General features: G+C 40.5%; 1 protein-coding gene across 1 annotated transcript in view; it reads left to right on the forward strand.

The window, feature by feature from the left end:
* The window catches only part of alk (ALK receptor tyrosine kinase), a gene marked incomplete at its 5' end in the record, with an annotated part of 329,164 nt that overhangs the window by 266,646 nt on the left and 35,084 nt on the right, over positions 1 to 27,434 (forward strand). The window contains 5 exons of the mRNA XM_084569391.1: positions 10,734 to 10,865; positions 17,853 to 17,987; positions 19,179 to 19,282; positions 21,097 to 21,269; positions 22,729 to 22,823. Of these exons, the coding sequence (XP_084425517.1) occupies positions 10,734 to 10,865; positions 17,853 to 17,987; positions 19,179 to 19,282; positions 21,097 to 21,269; positions 22,729 to 22,823 (639 nt within the window). The remainder of the gene's footprint in view (positions 1 to 10,733; positions 10,866 to 17,852; positions 17,988 to 19,178; positions 19,283 to 21,096; positions 21,270 to 22,728; positions 22,824 to 27,434) is intronic.

A 27,434-nucleotide genomic window follows, 5' to 3' on the forward strand; every position in this document is an offset into this window, starting at 1 on the left:
GCACAGAACATGAAGCCATGGCACTCGATTAAGGCTCTCAGACTCAATCCTTGGCAAATGCAGTTGTTTGTTATTTGTTCTTGTCCCATGCACTCGAAATGACCTAATTAGTGCTATTAATGATCTAGATTGTCAGCTTCTGTGAAGGAATAGCACGAAGAATGATCCCAACTTGGGTTTGATTGATTAACCAGATAGGAGACTGTGCACACAAAATGTCCTGGGTTCTTATTGTCATTGTTAGTGTTCTGGTGGTGCATTTTGATTTGTCTATCAAGGATGAACAGTCATAGGTATAATATAAAAGTCCGTAGATTCAATCTTAATTGGATCTCCTTGTGATAATTTGAATCTGAATTGAAATTTTGACAGTGTCCGTTTCCTCCCCCTTCGTTGTTTTCTTCTAGAGTAGAAAGGCAGTGATTACTCCAGCCAGTGAAGTGCAAGGATATATAGTCAATACAGCATAAATAAATGGAGCAGTGTCTGACTTCTTTCTCCATACCCTTCCACTTTAATTAACTCATCAGTCACTGAACCAACAAGCAATCCAATTTGCTGTCCCTAAAGTGACTAGTGTGGCCGTGTGCCTATCTGTGGAGCTCATCCTTCTGACAGGAAGTTAGAATCCTACCTGTGGTTCTTTGCTGATGGTTGTGTTATAGTGTAACGTTATTATTCAAGCTTGGTAAACATGTCAGTGACACTCTTAACCTCCTACACATTCTCACCCAGGAAGTAAACAGAGACTTCTGTGCTGACTGACAAGCTCATTACCAGATTGTGTCAATAGCAGATTTGACTTTGCCCCTGTCATAGCGTTGTAGCAGGGCAAAAGGTCACAGTTTCCTTAACCGTTACAACCGTGTTTGTACATATTCGGTATTTGTGCTCATGAATCACCCCACAAACTGTCACAATTCATTTTTCCAATTGGACAAGGCAGCGGTGGACCCTGTGGGAATTTGAACCAGTGACCTTCCCTTCACTGGACCATTTCCCTAACCACTACACCGTGCTGCTGCAGGCTCTTAATGGAGCGTTACAGCAAGTCTATAGTTCGCGATTAGGTACACAGCAGCGTGAGGGTGTCCCTGGGCCCATCAATCAAGCACAGCCCTGTGGAGGCAATGAGGGAAATGGGTTTGGAGAAAGCTGGTGGTGTGGACAGCGTATTAGACATGTGGATGGATGGATGATGGTGTTTCCTATGGGGAAAAAAAACATTCATTATCATAGTGGAAAATCTAGCTGGAGCATTTAATTGAGATTTCTATTTAATTTCAGTATGATTACATGAGTGAAATAGACTAACGCTGTTTTTATTGTTGGGTGACTAGCACTGACTAATACAAGTTTGTAAATACAGTATATAAATGGTATATAAATGTAACTACTGTCACAATATCTGTGAATGTGTGAAACATCAAAATTGGAGCTGATTTATGAAGGTTGAAGGGTTTCATACAGTGACGCAGTGACCCATAAGGAGCAGTGATGGAGTATAACGGATTTCATTGTTTGCTGTCAGTGTTGTAAAAACACATCCGTTCTGCCACTGCTCATCAATCCGTAGATGTGCACGTGTACAGACTGAAAAATGTCAAGCCGGTGTACAAAAATTGCCAGCTGGTGTGATTTTGCCGTGACACACAGAAACATATCTTCTCCTTTGAGCTCCCTCCTGTAGAATCTATACAGGATTACTGGATCACTACTTCTATTGACATTCTGCTTGTGAAGCTTTCCGTGCAGCAACAAACTCACAAAGTAAACTTCTGGGCATCTAATAATTTCTGTTTGGGGCTTAACACACGAAAAACTTTCTTGTTTAAATGCTAGGAAACTAGTTTAAATGTTGACCTGTTGGGATTCAATGTAAATACCAAAATGTCTCTTTCCTATCATAGCCTGTCTTAATTCTTAGCAGAATGTGAGTTTATAATTTTTAGATTTCATTATCAGGAGAGTTTCAACCGAGAAAAAAACATACTTTAGCATTCAACTGGATAGTCCTACAGCCAATCGGAGCCATTTTGTCGTAAACAGATTCAACTCCACAGCCCTCAGATGACATGTATGACTAGGCCACAGTTACTCCACTTTCCATCACCTCATAAATCCCACCCAAACAAATTTTTTTGGCCTGGCAGATTTCTTATTGAATCGTTAAGTGATTGGTGAAAAAACATGGTCTGATCTTTAAAAATGTGTCCCTTGTTTGGTGCTGAAGTGAAGCTGTTGCATGAGTAACAGATAAATGTTGGTATAGAGGGCAAAGTGATTGTTCTTATGCTTACAGACTTCATTGAAAATTTAATAAAATTCAATTTTGACTCTTAACCCTATATAGTACTACCCAGTACTATAGCCTTTTAAATGAGACACCTATTTAATTGGTTAATGCTTCCTCCATCTCTGGGAATTGGAGCTCAAATACTAACCAATGAAAATGCAAAAAACTGATCAGATGACGCAGCAGCATTCATTTTGCTTCCTCTTTCTGTATGTGTGCACATGTCACTCAGCATTTTTCACAATTTTCCACAAAAATCTGAGATACCTTCATTAGAAGTATTTTCAAAAGATTTACTTAGCGTATCGTCAAATTTGTTTTAGGAAATTACTAAAATGACCTGAGGCAATCACACATGTCATACCAGGAATACTAGGTTTGGAAGTGTGTTTTATTTGTTTGGAAAATCATTACAAATAGCTTAATATGTTTGCCATGATTTTTTATGCATTTATAATAATATGTAATTCACATACTATATCTTGACATATTATGATTTAAGTCGACAGGGATTTTTCCACTGTTTTTAATGGAGAATTAAATTATGCATGACTATCAGTGCTGGTTTGCTTCAGTCTAAAAAAAATGCGCTTGGCTGTTTGTGTTGAAAGAAAAAGGCGATTCAAATACCCAGGTTGTACAGGCTTTGTGACAGGGCAGTGCTTGGGATGCTCTACCCACCTGTGTTTTTCTGTTGAGTGGAATTGCTTCCTTAACTTCATAAGTAGTGAGCTGCATTAGTGAGGAAGGAGGTTTTGTGTATGAGTTTGTGTACATGGAGACACTAGATAAATCTGTTTGTGTTTTAAGTGTGTTTAATTAGGTATTACTTCTTACAGCTTGAAAACATCCCTTATTTCCCCTTATAGACCTTTAATAAATACATATAATCAAAAATAATTTAAATTATACTGGTACTGTTGTATCATAATACATGGAGGATTCAAATGGCAATCTCGAGGATCTCTATTTTGTTCTCTTTAGCGGCCCTAACGGCAATAAGTGGTAACTGCAGGAGTGCTTTCAAACCTCGGTTTTAGGGCTTCCAAACAGTGTTGCCTGTATGTTAAATGTTGTCATTTGTTCCTCCTCCTGGTTCTGACAGAAGGATCACTGCTGGGTCATGATCATGCGTCACTGCTTGCAATTTGTGTTATGGCACCACTTCTAAATACTATAAATGCAATGTCACCAGTGGGCCATATTCTCAGTCACCATTTTGTTAATTCATATGACAGGAATTATGACTCAAATGACAGTTATGGAAATAAAAATCTTTGTCACTTTAACAATTATCAAGTTACGTGTTTATTGTACACCAACAATCCTCTCTTAAATCCAAATGCTTTGTTGAGTATCAGCACTAGCAACCTCCCATATTCATGGAAATACATGAATTCAGGTCTCCAGACCAATCTAGCACACTATTTTTTCTCTACACAAACCAACATAAGTTCCATTTATTTATACTTAGTTTTTGTTTTATTAACTTCACTGTGGGGGTTACTGTGTGCCCAAGGGCCTGGTTTCAAAGAACAGAAAGTCATTTTTGTTCACAGACACTCATTCCTTCTCTATTTCTCAAGTACATTAAGATTAGTATGTTAAAAGGTGGTACTCTTTAATATTTGGCCAAAGCCTTAAGGAGCCTTGAGGGCAATAAGCAGTTTATCCATCTGCCAGGTTTACTTGGAGGTAATTATATAGATATTTTTCTCTTTCTGATGTGGTTTCTGTGGATATTATAATTGCCCAGGATTCTCAGAGGTCCCTTGAAAGCTTGCTAGAGGTCACACATTATTTAGTACTATAAGAGAATGTAGAGTGACAGAAATTAGGAGGAAGTTCAAAAACTAAACTAATCAATTAACAGACAACACAACTTTCCAAGACAAGGCCCTAACTGGCAGCACTGAGCTTCTTCACATTCTTCCTCTAATCTCTTGCCTTAGGCCTTTCCGCAAGCAGCATCCTCTCATCACAAACTGGGTTTCTCTTGCAGGCACCTATCCAAGGCAATCTACACAGGCAGTTTCATTTTAAGATATTGAGCAAGTGTTAAATGGCCCAGGGCACCAAGTAGAGTGTTCCCAGCATACATATGCCAAATGGAACAGATGTCTCAATCAACCTTAACCTGGCATGGTGGAGGAAATTTCTGGATGTTACAGACTTAAGGCATCATTGAAGAAAAGTCAGTCATTAAAATACAGCAACCTTAAATCTCATTTCATTCTGTACAGAGGGCATTTGAACCAAGGCTGCTGGCGTGAAAGACTTAATCTGCTCATTTAGTCATTTTTATCCATTTACGGTGAAATTGCACACTATACATTATAATTACTACACAGCTACAGTATGGTCTGTATGAATGTAAATGTTCATCTGTTCCAAATGAAATCTGTCAGAGAGACCGGCAGAGAAGGAACTCTAAATAGAAATATTCTATGTCTTGTATAGTGACTTTAATCTATAACTACATGAACAATATTGATGGAACATACTCCCTCAGAAACTTGGCTCTGGCATACCGCGTCACCTGCTGCAGTAATCAGTGCATCAGTGATGTTCATGAACCTGTCATTCCCACCATTGTTTGTTACAAAGAAGTAAAGATATTAGTTAATACTTCTTTTGAGATGGAGAAATCGGGAGAATCAAAGCCCTGCGGCATAATGCAGGCCCTGCTGATGTTTTTAACATAACAAAGGCTACAGTCTCAAATCGACACTCTTTGTGGGACAGATGCTTTGATGTCAAAGCCACTCTGTGTTATTTGCTGGTAACAATGTTTACTTAGCTTCATAGACAAGTAGGTTTGGTCATGCTCGAAACCTTGAAGGTGAAAAATGTAGTGCTTTGTAGTAAGATTCTAACAAATGATGATGCGTATTGGGAATGTCAGTCCAGTGTAGCATGTCTGCACCAAGTAAATGACCACACAGATTGTAGATAAAGGCAAAGCTAGCCTAAGAGACCTTCCCCAGTGGTTTCAGTCTTGGTACTGCGGTATATAGCAGAATAAATAAAACAAAGTAACACAAATAGTATGTGAGTAAATAGACTGAATGTAATGAATATGTTAGATGTTCCAGGAACATCAAGGGAAGGACGGAATTTGAAAGTTTTCCTTTCCACTTATCACATATGATATAGCTCATAAAGTGGAATTTTCTTTACAATACTCAGGTGATTTCTAATATAGAAACCTGTGCGTTGCATGTACAGCTGCCTCCCAAGTACTGCAGAAACTTTCCATGGGGACTTTGGAGTGTGTTTTCCACCACATACTAGCAACACAGCCAGTCTTCATGCTTCTTTAGACTGCGATGGAAACGCAGACAGCCTTCACTCCAAAATAACCTTTTAGTTCCTTCAACATATTTCCAGGAACTAAAAATTCTGGGTATTTATAGATGGAAAGGGGCTTTAATAAAACGAACTGGTGGTTCAGATAATTTTTTGTCCATTTATTTTACAGTGAGTGCAGCAACTGAATTATACTCTGGTTTCCGTGCAGTAAAAAGTCATCTTAGGAATTTAGAATAGACATTAAAGGTATTATTTTATCTGTCCGCTCATGTGCGTGCTGCTCTCTCCAGCAGGGAGCATGACAGATAGTGATAGTGATTGGGCAGAGCTTGGACCAATCGAGCGTGGCTGTGTGCAGTTAATTGAATTCATGAGCGAATACTTCTTGTCCTGTCGGCTGTCCAGTGGGAAACGCACCTGCATCCATCTTGAGCACTGCGGCCACCGTAAATCTCCGTGAATATCTCCAGATTTTGCCTTTAATGGGGTGGCAAGAGAGTGACACCACGCTTGCTTGGGCACCCTGAGATATTTGTTATTTGTCCGCATTATGGCACTTGTGATTCGCGGTTACACGGTAAATAAATGAGCAGCATCAGCTAAATTGGTTCTAACTAATGCAGAATTATATGCTAAACTTAGTAAAGACTGTGAATATATTTTTTTCTGTTGCGCTTTCCATTTTCTGCGTTCACAGCTATTGCCATTCTGTACACAAAGCACAGGCAGATCTCTGGCAGTTTTTCAGTCTGCTGTTTTAGTTGTTGTTTCAGAGCACACAGGACGATATCAGGACATGACTGACGTGCTTGCTCATCTGTAGGAAAACAAAAAGCCGTATTAATTTCAGTAGGAGCCTACCCCCTCTGTGACTCCAGAATGTGTTTTTGCAGCTTGTCTTCCACAACAAGCACGCGTGTGTCTGTATTCAAATCTACAAGCGATGTCCACTAAACCATAGCAAAAGTTTTATGTAAATGACGAGACAAACTGTTTTGCATGATCACGTGATAACCTGCTGAGTGAGGCATCTCTATCAGTAGAATCTCAGAAACATGATGTGCATGACACAGTTATGCAAAAATGCTCAAATGTTAAATGTTATGTGTGGAATTGATTTCAGCTATTGGAGAAGGGGAACAGTGGAAAAGGGAACCACTGTTACCAATACAGAGTACCACTTATTTGTTTGTGTCTGTGATGTACGTTGTAAGTTTGTTTGTGCGACCAGACCACTCACCCTACACCAGGGGTTTTCTAATTTTTTGGCATCAGTGCCAACCAGTGTAAATATTCTACATCATACCTACCAACATTTAGGTGTGTTTGTGGGGGGGGTGGGGGGGGGTGGGGTATTTAAATAAGCCCAACAGACTTTGAAAAAGGCATTGCCATCATTCTGGTGACTAGTTGATATAAATGGAAACTGTTCAGCCCAGGTGTGATTAAATATGGAGGTGTATTTATTTTTTTTAGTTGGATTGCTATTGCATCATTAACTGGCCTGCACGGAAAGCATCCACGTTACATGAGTTTACAGAGAGAAGCAACAAACAGGTTGTGTTAGCGGGTATGCTATAATCATGATACCCCTAAAGCTTTTTTCCTCCTAAAGGAAGTAACTTTGCCGGTTACCAGCCACCATGGACTCATTCAGCAGAGCGTGTCAGGTGTCTTTTTCTCCACATTTTGACATTGCTCAAGACACGGCCGAACTTTAAACATAAAGTAACCTAGATTCCATATGTCACTTAATTCCTGTTTTGCTCTAGATCTTGTGGGTAAAGTTGTTTTGATCTTCATCCTGTACGCAGATGACATGAATGAAAATTGAAACTTGGCTGGTAATCTAAAGACAGAGTAAACTGAAACTTAATTTTCATGACCAGCTCAACTGACAATAAAGGACATTAACCCTTTATGGGGCGAGGAAAGGACATTTTAAATTGCATCCCTGTGCCTCTCAGTGAAATTGAGAAGCATGTGGTTTTCACCCAGTGAATCAGTAATAGATCAAGGCAACAGTCTCAGGTCAAATCAGGGTCAAATGTGGTTTGCAAGGTCCACCTCTGCAGGAATGCTGAACGTAACAGGTACCATTAAGAAGTGGCCTAATGTTGTGTAATGTACGTAAACTAGAGGATGTTGGTGCTTTGTCTTTCCTGTGCCTTCAGATTTGCAACAGAAAATCAATGTCAGCGTAAACCTGCAACTCCAACTCTAAAACCCAGTGGACCTTGAAGAAAACAGTGGTGCAGCTAAAATAATTTTAGAAGGAAATGTATTTATCAGACCTTGAATAGCCCGAAGGCAGTAATGAATTTGAATCAGAAACCGCCTTAGTTTATCAGAAATAGACAGCGCAGTTATGAAAAGCAAACACAGAAGAATCTGAATTGACTTTGAAGTCTGTCAGTGGTTAGGAGGGTGTACGTGCCAGTTTATGAGGATTTCTCCTACAGCGTTCATTTACCAGCCACAGAAATACTGAAATATTGGGGGGTTTCTAAATCGGTTTGCTTTGTTGCTTCATGAAATGTCGGTTTGTTCTTCTGAACACGTGTATATATACATCTAAAACATCACTCATTTTATATTTGATAACACTATATCGGAAACATGAGCCTGAAAAAAATCAGTGCGCTTTATATATTTAGGCATTATGCTAAAATGTCTTTGTGTTTTAGATGTAACGTTAACAGCGGTGCACAGACACTAAATGTAAACCACTTAGCTCTATCCAACAAGCACCTTGATTCCTGTATTTGCGCATCCACCGTGTCATTTATCAGCGGCTGCTGTGCCCTCTCCAGTCACCTCTCCAGCTCTTCGCCACTCATACATCATTGCTCTCCAAAGCCAAGCCCATGAGCACAAGGATAACAAAACTCACTTACTCCCACAGGCAATTCATCCCCTACTGACCCACTTGTTTTCACAATCTGACAAGTGTGATTTAAGAACTGCGGTAGGCCAGGAGTGCGGCGGCCGTGTCTGGCTGCACTTACCTGCTGCAGGAGCTTAAACTTAGCGACTTCACCTTTTTGATACTTTTTACTGTGCTGTCATCAAACTAAGATAAATCGATGAATTTACATACATCGCCCAAAGGTTTCAGTGTGCTGCAGATAACTTTTTTCTTTCTTGATAAATTGTTCTGCTTGCGGTGTCAACATTATACAGAGAGGAAGCCACTGAGCACAACCGATGCATAATACATGTGTTGAGCATGACTGAATACACATAGCACGCCACATCTATACCCAAACACTTGGTGCTAAACAAACAAGCCCCCCACCCTACTTCTTCATTTGACTAAAATAGTATATCTGCCCTTTCTGTGCTCTTCTATATACAGGAAAACAATTCTTAAGCTTTGCCAAGGTTTTCAAAGAGTTTGAAAGGGATTGCTCACTGACGTGTTAATTTGGCTCTCTGCAGCCATGAAGGTCCTGCCACAATAGCAGGCTGTGGAGGCCTCTGACTAATGCGCTTTGTCCTATAAAAATCCATAGAGTTAGCTGTGCCAGTTTCCCGCTGGGTCTTCAGTCTTTTCTCAGTATGAAGGAGAAACCTTAAGAGTGCTGAGAATGAAGCATAACTGTGAAATGTCTGGCCTCTATTGTAACAGTAGAGGCCAGACATTTCTATATGCTTTCATGTTGTGTTCTCTTTAATGTGCATATAATGTACAGTACTATAATGTCATATTTCTAGTATATCCTTTTTATACTGCCTACTTCCTCAGTTAATTATCTGATCTGCGGTAATTCATTTAATTGCCTCTGTAGTTTGTACTGGAAAAAAATAGCTTGAGAACCATCCTGGTTAGTGGCCTGGTCAGGGAGGTGTTTGACTGAAACTGAAAATGGAAAAATCTACATATTGTGGGACTATTGCAGAATAATGGGATTTCCCTTTTTCACAGTTTGTTGTTTTGTCCATTTACATCTGACATTATAAATGTGTTGTGTTGATTTATGTTGTAATTTGTCTTTTCCTGCCACGTGTCTGTGAGTCTGTCACACCATGCAAGTCTGGGCTTCAGAAAAGTGCTGCAGAATGGTACTGTGCATCATTATGTTACACAAAAAAGTATGCAAACCAAAAAACAACAAGTGCATTAATTACAAACTCCACGTCAAAATTTTGTGTGGCTGTAATGCCTATCTAGACAGACTGAGCTGACAGCATTTGTTCTACGCTGCCTCTCCTGTCATAGAATCGTTATCAGACTTTCGGCTCCGGGTTCGTCTGAACAGAGAACAAATCTGCATATTACAGATCAAGGGCAAACTACAGTAAGCGCAGCCAGTCAGTCGTGATAAGAATCACTTCTCTTTTCTTTCCCCTCACGAGATAGGGTGGAAAAACAAGATCACCATCAGCGCGCTGTTTTTTTCCACTTTGTGTTTTGTTCTCACTACTGTGATCAGTTTCTGATGATTAAGGTGAAGGTGAGTAGTCAGTTTCCACAACCTGGAGATATCGCAGCTCTGATTTGCATAGATATGCAAATGTTCCTTGTTTTATTTAAGTTGCTGAGACTAGTGATATCAATTGGCGTCATTGTGTGAGGGTGTGTGTGTGTGTGTGTGTCCGCCCCCCCCAAGTGCAACTTGCTAATGGTATCTAGATCATTGTTTTTGCTGTGTATGTTCCTTGTCTGATGGATATGTGCTGTATTCAAAGTCAGATGCTTATTGTGCCTGAGCCAAGTTATTCATGATGGAACAGGAAGTGATATCAGGAAGATATCATACTAAGATTACAGTCAGAGGTTTTATTAGCCTTTGTCTTTGTCTTGTACTGATGTACTGTAGTAGCTGCACATTTTGTACTGCTTTTAGTCATATTTTCAGTGAGCCACTGATTTGTGTCCAACATACATACATCTAGCAGCAATACTCAGTGAAACTTAATCAGGAGCTTTTCCCTTTGTCTTCAAAGTTAGATTTTTTTGTGTGTGGTTTATTACTGTTACATTTCATTTTCTTGGTGCTGCTGCCAACAAATCCTTTCCTGAACTCTGACTGTACTATAAAAAAGAGTTTGCAGTAGGTATTGTGAGAGAGCAATTTGACAAGTGTTCTTTTCTTTCTGTCTTTTTTCTCTCACCTCTTAGCGCCCTCGCCCGGCCCTAACATCACACTGGAAGGCCAGTACCACTGTCATCAGGGACCCGGAATCCCACTGGACAAATTGTGCGATTTCAGAAAAGACTGTCCACTCGGCGATGATGAAAGCGACCTTTGTCGTGAGTACACCATGCCGTGCAGCAGCACAGCTCCATTCAGTAATATGCAAGAAGAAAGCTCACACACACAACTACTGTCCTTCTTGCATTGTTTTCTGGATGTTTTTGGTCCGCCATAGTAAGTCACCCTTTAATGAAGCTGTTACATGAAGCCCAACAGAGCAACAACTGTCTGCGTGAGCTTTCCTGACAAAGAGGCACGGGGAAAAAAGCGTACCTATGCTTGGCTAGCATTTCTCACCCTTGACATATTCCATGGTTGTTATTTCTATCTCTTTGCACATTTGTTTTCTGCTTTTCTTGGGCCCAAGGAGGAACGCTAGCCAAGTATGCTGACATCTTATTCACAAGTGAAGTCCCCCAGGCCCTGCTGTTTGTGTGTGTGCTGAGTGTTGAGGATCTTTTTTAGTCCCACCTGCAAGCATACTTTTTATATATTGTCTTAGAAATTATAAACACACAGTTCAGAACTCTTACCCCCACAGTTTAAAAAAGATGTCGTGGCTTCATTTCACCCAGATTCAACAGGCGAGAATTAATTTGCTGCTGCACACGGTGCAGGTCAGACTCCCATGTGGTGCTTATTAAAATGATGGCTGCTCTCTTGTGTGTATAGGTTTGCTAACAATGGGAGCTGAAAGATAAGAGGGTAACGATAGGGTGAAAATCCCAGCCAGGCGCAGTATTCCTTTCTGCTGCAGGACTTATCAGTGCTAATTGGCCCAAGAGGCTAACCCTGGGGTATAATCTCCATTTAAATGTAACAGCCTGTGTGTGTATGTGTAATGTTTTGATTTTGAAAGCCACAAATAAGACATTTGAGCATAACAATCATTAAAACGGTCAGCTTTTGGACATCATTGACTTGAACAGGAATATTGCTGAATTGTGTTTTCTGGGACAGTAATTAGAATGGTAGTTGTACATTTGCATTCGTAACAAATGGAGAGTAGAAATGCAGGCCCAACATCTGACACAAACTGATGTGTTTGGTTGTTTTTGGTCTGCTTTTTTACTGTGACTTGTCTGGGAAATATTTAGGATCTAAAAGCTGTATTTCCTCACACATTTTCCACTATATGCTCACATAATGTTGAGAATGCATGGAGACATCAAGGCCAGCTATCATTTGCTTCTGTCTCTCAGTCTGGTCTTTAAAAAAGTAATAACCTTTGTCCTTTTTGATTAAGGGCAAGGCCTGATGATCTGTACAGTCCTTTCATCAGTCCAACCTGACACTCTCATATGTGTCTCCTTTTCTTCTTGTGACACATTCTGCTACTCCACTGTACCGCAGGCTCTGTTTTCATCACCAATACTCGTCACAATTACCCCCTGCTAACCAAATCACATAGTGTTCCCTCTCTGATACCTTATTCTCTATGATCTATCCATGATCTATCCATGAGTTATCTCCGTCTGATTTGATCTATTTAAATCCTTCATAAGCTCCGCCAAGGCTCATTAACAAAAAGCAGAAAGAGGCAGGAAGAACAATCTTAGTGTGTCAATCACAAAGAGTCTTGACAATATAAGGAATATCAAGTCCCTGTGGATAACCCCCATCATCTTGCCCCAGAATCATTATGCATAAACACATCCTCCACTCTTTGAGAGTCGCAGCTTCCTCTGGTTGATCTTAGTTGGTCTAAATTCTGCAGACACCCTGCTGTTTTCCAACACTACAGCTTCCCCGCAACTACACAGAATTGCTGCTTTGCATCAAAGCTGGATGCAAGCAGAAATTTGAAGTGATACTATGTGATATTTATTTATTTATTTTGGGGGAGATCATCGCTCCTCAAAAAGAGTGTTATTTTTGTGAGGGCTTTCTTTCTCTGTATGTCTATAGTAACTCTAGTAATGTATTGCTTCATAAAATAAAATACAACACTTGATAAAATAAAATGAGACAATGCCAGGAAAGGAACTAGAACACTAGAAAACTTGTGAAAAGAATAAGAAAAAAAAGAAAGGAATAAAAGACATAAAATCAGACCGAAAAAGTGGATTTTTAAGAACTGTGGAAGGCAGTTTATGTATTCCTGCACTGCAGCAATACAGAGCGGTTGTACTTCCCAGAGCTTAGCTTCTACTTCAGGGCAGCTACTTTCACAGAACAAAAGGATATTTTCAGTGCACATGCAGCGCCAAAAATGCCGTTAAACACAGGTAAAATGTTAGCCCTGCAAATAACAACTCTAAACGCATAAAACATTTAACACAGAAAAGTTGACCAACAGTGAAGTCCAGGCTTTATCAAGGCTAGACATAATGCTGTCAGATGTAGCTGTGTGTCATGTATAAATAAGTACTGTTGCTTTACCAAACCCTTGAAGGCATATATTCAGTTCCTGGGGTAGTTAACCTCAGAGAGTCCTACCAACAGCTTGGTCCAAAAGCACCTACTATATGTTGGCGTTCACAGCAAAGAACTACCAGCAACAAAGGATGAATGTGACATCACTTCACGTTACCTGTGTCTGGGCCAAAAAGTTTCACTTGAGCCACAACCAACAGCATATCCGCATACATACTCTACCTGCATGAAAGGAAATAACTCCTTCGGGAAACCAGAAGAACTTCTATTAGCCAGTAAGCTATGAAGCTAAGAAGAGCTACAAACCATCGTACAGAGCTGTCCTCTACTGAGTCATGCTGATCAGGTGGTCTGCATTTTATTACTTCTAGATGATAATGTTGTTGTGAAAAATAGAAGAGGCTTCTCTCTGCCCTTTGAACAACGTTTTGTTTACTTCTGTCACTTCTGCTTGTCTTCTAGTCCACTGGTTCTCTAAGCTGAACAGCCAATCAGACATCTCTGTCGCACTGACTCGTCCTGCTGCTAATTTAACCCCCTGAATTGTCTGAAAAGCCAAAGACAGAGGTCCGACTGGTTCCACCAGTGCTGGACACACTGGGAAAAGGTCCATTTGCACACACTGGCAGCCCAACACTCAGAAGACAGTTGACTTGGTGTGTCCCAGTTCTAAAAGTCCAGTGTGTAGGTATTAGGGTATATGTTAGTAGAAATATAATATAATATTCATAATTAGGTTTTGCTTAGTGTATAAACACCTGAAAATTTAAAATTTGATTTTTTGTCATCTTAAAATAAGTCGTACCCTATATATACAGTGGGGAAAATAAGTATTTGATACACCGCTGATTTTGCAAGTTTCCCCCCTTATAAAGAATGGAGAGGTCTGTAATTTTCATCATAGGTACACTTCAACTGTGAGAGACAGAATCTAAAATAAAAATCCAGAAAATCACATTGTATGATTTTTAAATAATTAATTTGTATTTTATTGCATGAAATAAGTATTTGATCCCCTAACAACCAGCATGGATTCTGGCTCTCACAGACCTGTTAGTTTGTCTTTAAGAAGCCCTCCTATCCTCCACTCGTTACCTGTATTAATTGCACCAGTTTGAACTCGTTATCTGTATAAAAGACACCTGTCCACACACACAATCGATCACACTCCAACCGCTCCACCATGGCCAAGACCAAAGAGCTTCTAAGGACACCAGAGACAAAACTGTAGACCTGCACATGGCTGGGATAGGCTACAGGACAATAGGCAAGCAGCTTGGTGAGAAGGCAACAACTGTTGGTGCAATTATTAGAAAATGGAAGGGACTCAAGATGACTGTCAGTCTCCCTCGGACTGGGGCTCCATGCAAGATCTCGCCTCGTGGAATGTCAATGATCATGAGAAAGGTCAGGGATGAGCCCAGAACTACACAGGAGGACCTGGTCTATGACCTGAAGAGAGCTGGGACCACAGTCTCAATGGTTACCATTAGTAACACACTACGCTGCCATGGATTAAAATCCTGCAGCACATGCAAGGTCCTCCTGCTCAAGCCAGCACATGTCCAGGCCCGTCTGAAGTTTGCCAATGGCCATCTGGATGATCCAGAGGAGGCATGGGAGAAGGTCATGTGGTCAGATGAGACCAAAAGTTAACTTTTTGGTATAAACTCCACTCGCCATGTTTGGAGGAAAAAGAAGGATGAGTACAATCCCATCAACACCATCCCAACTGTGAAGCATGGGGGTAGAAACATAATGCTTTGGGGGTAGTTTTCTGCAAAGGGACCAGGACGAGTGCACCGTATGGAGGAGAGGATGGATGGGGCCATGTATTGCGAGATTTTGGGCATCAACCTCCTCTCAGTAAGAGCATTGAAGATGGGTCGTGGCTGGGTCTTCCAGCATGGCCATAACCTGAAACACACAGCAAGGGCAACTAAGGAGTGGCTCCGTAAGAAGCATTTCAAGGTCCTGGAGTGGTCTAGTCAGTCTCTAGACTTAAACCCAATAGAAAATCTTGAAACTCTGTGTTGCCCAGCTACAGCCTCGAAACCTGAAAGATGTGGAGGAGATCTGTATGGAGGAGTGGGCCAAAATCCCTGCTGCAGTGTGCGCAAACCTGGTCAAGAACTATAGGAAACGTTTGATCTCTGTAATTGGATCTGTACTAAATATTAAGTTCTGTTTTTCTAGTGTATCAAATACTTATTTCATGCAATATAATGCAAATTAATTATTTAAAAATCATACAATGTGATTTTCTGGATTTTTATTTTAGATTCTGTCTCTCACAGTTGAAGTGTACCTATGATGAAAATTACAGACCTCTCCATTCTTTATAAGGGGGGAAACTTGCAAAATCGGCGGTGTATCAAATACTTATTTTCCCCACTGTATGCTCAGTCATATTCTTAGAGTGCTCAGAGAAATCATGAGTTGCCACAAAGAGCTGTGTATCAGAAAGTTACACGAAGTAAAAGCAGTCTCTTTGTAATATGATGATTTGATGATCAAATGTATCAAAAGCAGCACTCAGATCAAGTAACAAAAATATTTAATGACATCTCGGCTTATCCTGATTTAGTCATCTTATTTTGCTTGGTTCAAAAACAGATTGAAGTGTTTCTTTTACAGAAGTCTCTCTAAAATGTTAGTTACCAATGAAAGATTTTAGTCTGTAGTTACTTGGTGTTTATTTTTCCAGACTACATTTATTTATTTATTTTCAAAGGAGCCTCAAAGCACAGCCTTCAGAGCTGTAGGGAAAACACCCTGTCTGAGTTGGTGATAAATAATTATTTGAACTTCCCCCGACATTAGAATAAAAATATTTTTGAACAAGGAAGTGGGAATTGGGTCAGGAGCGCTACTGGAAGAGTTCAGTTTAGTCACTACTTCCTGAGAATTTAGACATTAACCAGGTCAAAACGATCCAGCATGGCAACACACTGTAAACTAGATGTTTCTGCAACTGTTCTGATGTTGTGTACTGACACATACTAGATCTGGCTGTCTGCTTTCAAACTTAATTAGCAAATTGCTTATGTTTAGAAGCACCAAGCTGCCTGAGGTTGTATCGGATTAGAAGAATAAAATTCCCCAGCTTTCCAAGTAGCATCGGTATCAACTTCTAGGGACTGTCTTCTTGTCAAATATCCATGACAGTAAACACTAAAGTAGTAGATTTGGATTGAAAGTGACATTATTGACTGGATGACATTTAAAATGATATCATCATCTCTTCATATTCGTATTATGTTGTGACTTTAAGTCTCTGGAGTTTGCGTAAACATCATTCAACTGGTTTGACATGGAGAGCGACTCATATGACAAGACACTGAAAGAAAGACATGAAATTTACTTATTCTCTCACCTGTTTTAATACAGAAAAACTTTCAGTATTTGCTTGAGAAAACCATTACAAAAAATACCTCTGTGTTATTTTAAAATAAAAGTGAAATTGTGTTTGTTTTACAATTGTGACAGCCTTTTGTATAAGAAAAGTTTCTCATTGAGAAAGGAAGATTACTCCCATTTTTTATTCCTGTTTTAAGACTTCTGCTCAGGTAATTTTCTGTCCTTCTTATCTGAATGATGCCATGTTATCACAGCACTCACAGATTCTCACAGGTAATGGGCACTCACAGACTGTATCTGAGGATGAAAGGAACACAAAGCAAACTTACGGTGAAAACTTTCAAACTGCCAACTGAAGTTTTAAGTGTGAAACTTAAACACATGGCAGCATCTAGACCATAAAAAAAGAAATCCTTCCACATTGAGTATCATAGCAGTAGATGTAATTGTGCGAGAAGGGGAAAATACTCTTTCCACTAATAGAAAATTTCAACTCACACGGAGCCTTTTACACACAATTCTGTTCTACAAGGGAGCTTGCAATGAAAATGTGTCTTGAAACCGAAAAAATTCACTCCAAAAAATGTGCCATTCACGTAATAATGGGGCTTTAGGTATTTGCCTAAACTTGTATTTGATTTATTCTGAATTCTTATTTGCAAATGAAGAAAGTTTGTACATATTCGTTATGAGACTCACACACTGTTTCTTTTTGTGGTTAATCAAGCTTGAGATGTCTCCACTACGCAATCCAATCAAACACTTTCACTGTGTTGATGTTGTACACAGTAATTTGGTAAATAGTATTCAGCGGCTGTAACGCTTCAGAGGTCCATGCTATTCTTTGGAATTTTAAGTTGATTGCCATCTCCAAAAGACATGCCGTCACCACCTCAGCTCTTCTCATTTCCCCCCAGACTCTCTTCCTTCTTCTACCACTCTTTCCTATCTCCCCCTCCAGACACCTCCGGTCTTTTCCATTTTCTGCTTTCGTTTCCGGAGTCCGTCTGAGAGTCCACCCTCACCACACCTAATTTTCACCAGCACATCGAGTCCTGTGAGCCATTAGTCTGTCCTCACATGCTTTTCCCCTTTCAACCTCTTTGCCTTCACTGTCGCTCAACTCTTTGATTGCCAGTCTGCACCTCAACCCTGTCCCTTTTCTCCTTGGAAATTTGGCTGCCAGTGTTAACTCCACTTTCTTCTTTTATTCCCCCCTGCCAAGCCTCTCTGCTCATTCTATCCCCCCATTTCTTTATCATTTTTTCCTTTCGTTCTCTGATATATTCTCTCCTGTCTCTCTCCAGGGCGCTTTCTCAATGGCACCTACTGCTCTTTTGAAGAGGGTGAGTGCAATTGGCAGTCAATAACAGGCCACGGCGTCTCCTGGAAAAGACTCCAGTCACCGGCCAAGGCTTCCAGACAGAGCTGCCCGTCATCAGGTAGCATCTCTTATGATATTGTGAACCCTGCTTTGATAAAATGTTTAAATTATTCATTGTAGACTAGACTTTGTAGAAACACGTATAGAGTCAAGATGGACTTTAAAGGGGAACATTTTACAATAATGTAAGATTGGGGCTTGGACTTGGACATAACAGGAACTTACACCAATCAGGCATAACATTATGACCACCTTCCTAATATTGTGCAGGTCTCCCTTGTGCCTCCAGAACAGCTGGGACTCATCAGAGAATGGACATGGGCCTTCTGAGGGTGTCCTGAGGTGTCTGGCAACAGAATGTTGTTAGTGGGGGCCTTTGGGTCCTATGGGTTGAGGGGAGGGGTCTCTGTGGATCATCCCTCAGATACTTGATCAGTTTGGGATCTAGTGAATTTGGAGGCCAGGTCAACACCTTGTGCTGTTCTTCATGTTTTTTTTAGTTGTTCCTAAAATAGTTTTTGTGTGTGTGTCTGTGTCAGGCTGCATCCTGCTGGGGATGGCTGCTGCCATCAAGGAGTGTCATTGCTATGGGGTGGGGGTACCTGGTCTGGTCTAGGTGGGTGCTACATGTCTAAGTAACATCCACATGGATGCCAGGTCCAAAGGTTTCCTAGCAGAACATTGAATTGTTACAAGATGGTCAATGTCAATCACACCTGTCATAATGTTATGCCTGATCAGTGTAATCTTGAACATTTGAGTTTGTTAATGTTGAAATATTACCAAAACATCTGATGTGCCACATGAGCTGTGACGTTGTCTTACCCAGAACTCTACACTGCTACACAGAGAATCCCAGTGGGTTTCAAAGCTCTGCAGTTCATCATCAGTGCAGTGACTCAAGTGTGTCTCTTGATGAGGTTATAAAGTCTTGGTTTGCTGAGGCATGTGTTTGTTCTCATCTATTTAAAGAAGTCTCAAAGGTAATGTAGAATAACTATAAGTGGAGCAATGTAACTCTACACTGAGTTTGTTCTGATTTTTACCGGTGTTATTGTGACATTCAACTGCCGTTCGAGAGCTACACATCGAAGTATAGAACAATGAAAGATCAGGAAATAAGTTTTTAAACAGTTTAGAAACAATCTTGGAAGACTTGTTATTCCATTCTGCTTGTCAAATATTTGATACTGCGGTTCATAATGACTTAAGTCTGTGTTTAATGTGTCCTTGGGTTTGCCTCTTTAAGGTGCTACATTCACTGCGGAGGGACGGCAGTCTAAAGGTCAGCGTGCCGCAGCTCTACTGAGGAGTCCTCTGTTTCCTCCTCCTCTAAGAAACTCTCCTTGCACGGTGAGCTACCCCCCCGAGCTGAATTGACAACTGTCGCTGTCAAAGTTTTTTTCGCTTCCGTTATTGCACATAAGAAAATGAAGCGTTGAGTTGGTTGAAAACTTTTGACTGCTCCACTTGTTTTTTTTCTTAAATCAGTCAGAAGGGATACTGCTTTATGCTTTAATTCCCCTTTTTCAAACAATTTGCTATACTTTCACAACAGAGAAAACTTTGAGGATGAAAAAATAACCTTTAACTTTTGAAGACTAGTGTGTAGTTGTAGTCACTGAAGTGTAAACTCTCCAAACTAAAGAGAGGACAGAACAGGACTTTCTGACTGTCACTCTGTAATGATAACACCTTGACTTCCATGCAGTAAATATTCCAGTTCTGAAGACTCGCATGTTTCTCTAATGTGTAAAAAAATAAAAAAATAAACTTTTTTTTTTTAAACATGTTAAGGTTTACAACTTACCCTTTATTATGTCAGTTTTGTTCAGAGTTATATCCAAGAGCACAACAATGTTACACTGTGTAAGATGTGTTCAGATATAGAGTTACGTGAAGATGAAAAAATTGCCCAAAATAATTCAATACATTTTAAATAGAAGACCACCTAGATGCATTCCTCATCTGCTCAACTAATTTGCCATGCTAATTGCTTTCAGTTGAGCTCAAAATTTAAACAGTAATGTGATGAGACAGCTGGTTAGCACTGTGCCATCTGCATGTCCTCAGAGATCCTAAGAGACGGTGAGGATGACCTCTTCAGTCACAGATTATGTCTCCTGACCTAGTTGTGAAAATATTTAATGCATAATTAAAATCACGATGCCCACAGAGCAGGAGTCGGAAGTGCAGAGGTCGTGTACTTGATGTCTTGATTGATGCCGCGGCTTCTAGGACTCAGAGTTCTGTTAGTTATTTTATTTTGCTCAGCACTGTGACCTTTGGCCTTTTGTATGTTTACTGTGCACGTTTGAAGGGAGACAAAGAGGTCTCAGACATGAGAGACACTGAGACAGAAAAAAACTGGTGGAAGAGGGAAGCTAGTGCAAAGGTCAAGGGCTCAAAAAATAATAAGAGAGACAGCAGAAATAAAAAGTGGGCCTTGTCAAGAAAAACATGCAAAAACTGGACACGGAGGACAAAAATAACAAGAAAAGAAATAGTAATCAGGTTGCTGATTCTCAGGTGTACTTCGGAGATGTAGTACTACACCACTGCAGACCTTTCCTTCACAGCTTCTTGGTATGCAGCCAAAGATTAGCCATGATTCCAGATTAACTCCCTAAATCCTTCTCTCTACACTGAACTGGTGCTGTTCGATGTAGCCTGTCTGCTCTTGGACAACTATACCAAGGATATTAGTTTTGGGTATTAGCTACAGACCACATTCGCTTTCATGCCATGCCCAGTGTGCACTGTGCAGTGCCCATAATCTTGATGTTTAAATGTTCTCCATGTGGTCTCACAGTTGATGATAAGGGCCACAACCTGCTTTCCACAAGTGCAATGCAAGCACTCGGCCTAACAGTGTTGAATTTAGTCATCAGGCTTAAGAGAGCATCTGTTCCAGTTAAATGGTGAAACGAGAATTATGCACTTGGCTCCAGATACGCTGTGGAGAGACGCGGTCACATCCCAAGCTTCAGATTTAAACTTCCATTTGTTGTTATATTTCTGTGACAGCCTGTGTGTTACATTAGATATTTGACTGATTTGTCCTGGAGCTAATGTCTGCATCCCTCCTTTGATTTTATGTTAATCTGTAGTTCATACATATTATTTGTCTGCACTGATCATTTGATACCTCAACTTAATTCTGACAGGTGAGATTCTGGCTGTGTTTTGGAGGCTTACAAAAGGGGTCGCTGTCTCTCTGGATGGTGAAGAACAGCACAGGCCCTGAAGAGCAGCGCCAACTCTGGCATTCATCTAGTGAGCCCAAATCTGAAAGAGGCTGGAAACTCATCAGAGTTCCCCTTTTCGGGCTGGCAGACTGGTATGACAAACGCTCACCTGTTCCACCGCATGACAGGCAGTTGTGATTGTATCAATACAGTGTGTTTGAACTGTCTGAAGGCATCAGACTGGCAGTTTCACTTTGAAGTGTTTAAAACCAGATCAGTCATCTGACTCTCACTCCAACACACACACACACACACACACACACACACACAAATGCGTAAGTGCTCCCACAGTAAGGGAAGGAAAATAGCAGAGAAGCGCTTCCTCAAAAATGCATATTTTCAACATTTTCATTCCATTTCCTCTCAACTCTACAAAATTAATGAACCCCACAGGGACTCTAGTCTTTACGATAGACCTGCCATGTGTACAGTTCTACAAAATATCCCCCTCTCTCTTTATTCCACTCTGTGATGAAGAGAAGAGAAATCAATACACAAGGCTCTCTGCACTTTTTGCCTTCCAATTAACTATGGCCCTGATTTCCCCTCAATAAAGAGAAATTTAAACAATTTGGAAAAAAGCAAAGAGAAACCCGAGAAAAGGCATTACATTTCTGTTTGCCTTGCTAGGGGTTTCTATGCCATTCAAGCTTGGATAATCCTGCTCCCCTGAGAGTGATTCCTTTTTTATTCCTGGGTTATGTAGTCAGCTGTGATTGTGCTCTTAATTAGAATGTCATGTCTGTAACCAGTAGGTGAACCTGCCAGACTTTGCAAAGTGACCTTTGAAGAGCTTAAATAGAATTAGAAATACAGCCTAAAGAGCTGGAAAAAGTCAGGAAATAACAGACAGTAGCATATTGTAGAATCTACTTTTGAATAGTTACAGTTGTGTTACTGTCACAAAGGTACTACTGCAATACCAAATACCAGTCCAAATCCTCTCGACAGCAGTCAGTTAACGACTTCACTTAACACCCAGCACAAAACATCCAGACAAATAGCAAATGTTTGTTTTGTACAAACAATTGATATGTACATGTAACGTGTTAATTGATGAACCGTGGAGGTGTTTGTAGATTTTTCTACCTTGACAGACAGCCAGATTAGCTGTTTCCCCTTGTCTTCATGCTTAGCTAATTGCTTACTCCAGCTTCATACAGTTTTTTTTCGTACAGACATGGGAGTGCAATCAGTCTTCTCATCTACGTTTTGGCAAAACAACAAATAGGCATGACAGTATTAAAGTATCCGTCTAAAAGTTTTAGACTACCCGTTCCATGTTTGTGTAACTATAACCATATTTAATTTGGAACCAGAAAATATGTTTAATCTTCAAAGATGTTAAACGTATCTTGTCTGTGCTGAAAGAGCCAGCAGTTCTCAACGATGCAGATGGAGATGTCATAGGGAACACAATACACATCCTTCAAAGCCAATTCTCAGTGGCAGTTTTCTTAAAGCATAAATTCTTCCTCGCGTCATTTCAGCCAGAAGCTATTCAAACATGCACAGGTTGAGGGTGGTTAAAACGGCTCCGCCTCTCCTCAGGTTTTGGCTCCAGTTCAGCACAGAAGATGGACCTGGACCCGGTTCAACCTTCTCTCTTGACAACATCTCTTTCAGCATGGACTGCTTCTTGGCATGTGAGTACTTTGAAAATAGTGGGTCTTTCATTTTCTTTTCTCTTTTTTTTCTGCCTGAATTAAATGCATTGTTTAACTCCATCTAATTGGCCGTACAAGCACTGGGGGTGCTGTGAGGAAAATAATACAATGCTCTAAAAAGTTGAAGCACTTTCCATGAACTTCAGAGAGAATAAAGTCAACAGTCAAAGTAAGCCAATGGAAATTAATAATCAATACAAGTCTCCCCCGTGTTTATGTTTCACAAAGATATACTTTGAGTAGGAGTGTTGTACGCTGAGCTCTTATATGTCCTAGGTATGCTCCATTTTTAAAGGTTGCGCCTCTTTGCCTTTAGATAGATAGACAAAGCTTTATGGAAATGCTACATATTATTGCATTTCTTTAACGCACTTTCTTTGAGAACATTTGATGTGTCTTGAAATGTCAGAACAGTTAAATGCTGCCATAATATAACTAGCTGATTGATAAGGGCTTATGTTTCAATGTTGTACTGCTGGCTTATAAAGGTCAAGCCTCCCGTCACCTTTCCAGATATTTTTGTGTTCTAATTGAGATGGTTTATCTGTATCAAAACCAGAGTGAGATGACAACCATGTGGGAATGAGAATGAAAGGTTAGGAGTTCAGTGCCTTCCTCCGTCTCTGCCTATTTGAAGGGACCTGTTTGAACTGTGACAGGAATAGTAATGTGAGAAGATCTTTGTGTCTGAATATAGCTCTGACAATGCCTACTGTGTTCAGATGGAACAGTGTTACACTGACTACGCCGTGGCCAAGAATTACACTCAAGGGGCTTGACTCCTGCTCTGCCATATTCATTCTTTTTCTGTTTTTGTTTGGTTTTGATTTGTGAGTAGGCAGATGATAAGTCTAGCTTTTTTTCTTAAGGTGAGTAGTTTATGTTGTGGTATTATTAAAACATCTGGTAATTTAAAGGCAAGATGTTGTTTCAGAGATACTAGTTTTCAGCTGATTGTAAACTAAAAGACTAATAGAACAGGCACAAATAATTTATTGTAAGTGATGTTTGTAATTAATGTCAATTGTGGCCAAAAATTGAATCCCTAACTCTAAAATGCAACCACATGAAGTGAATATTATGTGTGAAATACCTATAGATCTAGGCTGCAGCAAAGTCACTGTATCTCACAGGCTCACCGGGTCAGGGACTCTTTATTTTAAGAGATGACATTTTCCAGGAGATATTTGCGCACCAATTTGTTTTTTATGTCCTCCGGAGCAGCAACACTTGTATGGCAGCGCTGAAGGATCATCCATTCCCGTTTCGCTCACTTCCCGGATGGCAAGTTCTTAATCTAGACCTGGTATCTATTACCTACAGCCACACTTGACACACTCACTTTTTATCGCCTATCATTCAGACCAGTTGAAGGGAGATGCTGGAGCTCAGGAAAAGATGTGATTTCCAGGAGTGATCACTGCGACTGATTAGCATGATGGATCCTTGAGCAGTGCGACACAGCCCTGTAATGTGTTTTGCTGGGAAAAACATACTGCGAACACATTATGCAGAGGATCAGCCATCCGTGGCCATTCTCTCAGTCTCTGGGCTTTATTGTGATGTATAGTTTGGCAAGCATGTGTGCTTGATGATGCATCCATTGCCCTTCAGGTGTTGAACCTGGCTGTCAGTTTTATCATTTTATCTTCACCAGCATCATTAAATTAGTTTATTGGGTTAGACAGCACAGGAAGTTCATCCTTTTCTCTCTGGCATGTACCATAATTTTTCCCCCATGCACTGAGCTGCATGAACAGCACTACCACCCCCCTCTGTAGGGATCCCTAAACCTGAGACTGTGGATGTTCCTCCTCAGTAGCTGGTCTTAAATAACCGATATTCAGTGTAGCACTTCTCAAAGGTTTATTGCGAGCAGAATGGATGGAAATAATTAGTTTTGGTGCACTGAAGGCCATATGAGTTTTCCTCATGCTTAGATCCAGTCAGTCTTTCTAATCCAATTATGTTGGTTTGGCTGTTGCGTCTACTTTATCTGTCATGCCTGTTTGTGTAATACAACAAGGAAGCACAGAAATGTGTTAGCTTTAGTAATTATCACTTTCACCTGTTGGATTTAAGGAACCTGGAGACAGACCATGAACAAGTACGTGCAGATGCTCTAAATCCTCAGTGTGTTCACAGTAATGACATAAGGAGCTAATTAAAACCACTGGCTCTTACTCTTACTGGTCTCACCCTGTTGTTCTCTAACCGTATGCATGTCAACAGAATAGGTGTCCAAAACTACTTCATGTTTTGTTGCATTCACGAAAAACATCAAGCTTATAAAATCTAAAGGAATAGAGACCGTGAAATGCCTGTTGTGAAGATACCCCTAAGATCCACTGCAATCTTGAGATATTTCGGATCGTGGCTGGGTGGTAACAAGGTGCCCCCCCGTGGTTGTCCTCTGGTGGGATTCAGGTAGCTTACGGCGCCCTGCTAATGAACAGTGACAGCCACGCCGGCTGTTGCCCTGCCCTCTGGTTCCTGCTGCTCTGTGGTGGACCTGCTGAGTCCGTCTCTTGCTGCAGCAGCATACCAATGCTGTGTTCCGTTCCATAGCTCTGCCGTAGCGTGTTGCCATGCTCAGAATGACAATGCAGTGAGTTTTATTAGAAACAGTGCCGAAGATATAAACTGTTGCTGTAAACACACAACTCATCTAAGGATTTTACTTACAAGAGACATTAATGTTTGGAGTGCCTTCTCTTACCCAAACTATCAAACACATTGTGGTCACTTGCGAGCAGTTTGTGATCCATCAAATCTCCACTTAACCTCTATCTGTATTAAAGCTCCCACTCAGTGCAGACTTAGACAGTCATATTTATTTGAGGACTCTGGGTTAGCGAATGAGATATTGATTGTTTTTTTTTTTCGCTGTCAGATTTTAGGTAAGCAGTGCTGAGGTTTTTTAAGCTTTGGAGACACAAATTAAAAGATTTCTTCACCCCAAGACATTTTCAGTAGTGACTACCAGTCAAAGACAACAAGCTCAGTGCAGAGCTTGGTGTATATTTCAAGCCAAACTGAAGACTTTTGATCAATCTGCCTTTTAATGATATATTACCCAGAGGACCCCAGGTGAAGTTTTATCTCGAGCACAAGGAATAGTATGGTGAATTTGTTTGAGGTGAGCCTAAGCAAGTAGTTTTTCTCTGTCCAAATTGAACACTGCCACAAAGCAGCTTTCTAAACCTTTCAGCTGTAGAGGGAGCCCCTTGCCATATTGTCATAAATGGTGAGCCTTCAGCCCGGGGTGACAGGGGAGCCAGGATGGAGAAGAGGGAGTGTTGTCGTGGTAAAAAATGATTATAGAGATAAAGATGAAAAGTCTTGTGTTTGTCCCCTGATACTGCCATAAAGATGGGCGGGAAAAGCAGGCATGATTTGTTTTCACCAAGGAGGCAAACGGCACAATGTGGGCAGCTCATTGGCTCGTCACAATTCGGGAACTTGTAGTTGGATTTCTGCTTGATATTCAGCTCATGTAACTCTTTTGCAGCATCTTGGAAGCAACACCTGCTCATCAGTGGGTCGGTGGTGTTATATGGAGCTGCAGCTTTTTTACTCCAGGAGTACTTGTGCCTTACAAGAGCAAAAGCGGTGGGGAAAAAGAAAAAAACTCTCATAAACCTTTAAATCATGCTTTGCCTCTGTTTGCCATCCAGGGCAGCCCTGAGGAAAATATAAGGCTGCTACAGGGCAAACAAACTGTACGCCATCCTCCTCCTGTATAAGACAAGCCAGTCTACCACTAGAAACCCTCTCTTTTCTCTTTTCTCTTTGTTGTATGAAATGCAAAGAGGCCCTGAAACCATGTAATCATTCTCCCAGCAGACTATTCCACATGCAGAACACAACTTAATATGTAGGTCATATGCACATGGAGAATCATTTACAATGTATTGTTTGCATGCCTCAAATATCTACACGGACCACATTGAAAGTAGTAAATGAAATAACAAGGAGGACCTTTATTAGTGTTGATAGACTGAAGCATTGTGACAGCATGTCCTATTGTTCTAAAGCCGTCTTGCCTCTCCAGTACATATAATGTTGTTTGTATCGTTTGTTATTGAAAGCAGAATAGCCGTCAGTCAAGATCTGAGCTGGCCCCCCTGTTTGAAGTCATACAGTGCATGATAGCAGCATTATCAGCACCATACCTGGCATTTTTAGCAATAATCTCAGTTGTACAAAACTCTTGTGCATTCACAGAAACCACAAAGGTCCATGTAGCAACAGAGCCACAGAAGGATTTACACAACATCAAAGAAATTAGATGTTGGACAGAACCCTTCCACAAAATATGTCCTCTCTTTGGAAACAGAGCTTAAGTCGCAGACACATTTAACTAAGCTGCAGCTGAAATAGGAAAGTGAAACTATTGCCAGGTATAAAAAATAAAAAATAAAGAGTTCATATTTCCTGCACTTGTCAGGTTTGTACAGTATATTACCCAGCCCATAGTTGTAGGACTGCTGTTGAACATTGGTTTTGCCATTCCAGCATTTCCTCAATATGTCAAGTAAATACTGGCAAAGTGTTTTGCTATGTTGCATTGATTGTATAGCCCCTACA

Source organism: Chelon labrosus, assembly GCF_963514085.1.
Source record: "Chelon labrosus genome assembly, chromosome: 20".
NCBI lineage: Eukaryota > Metazoa > Chordata > Actinopteri > Mugiliformes > Mugilidae > Chelon > Chelon labrosus.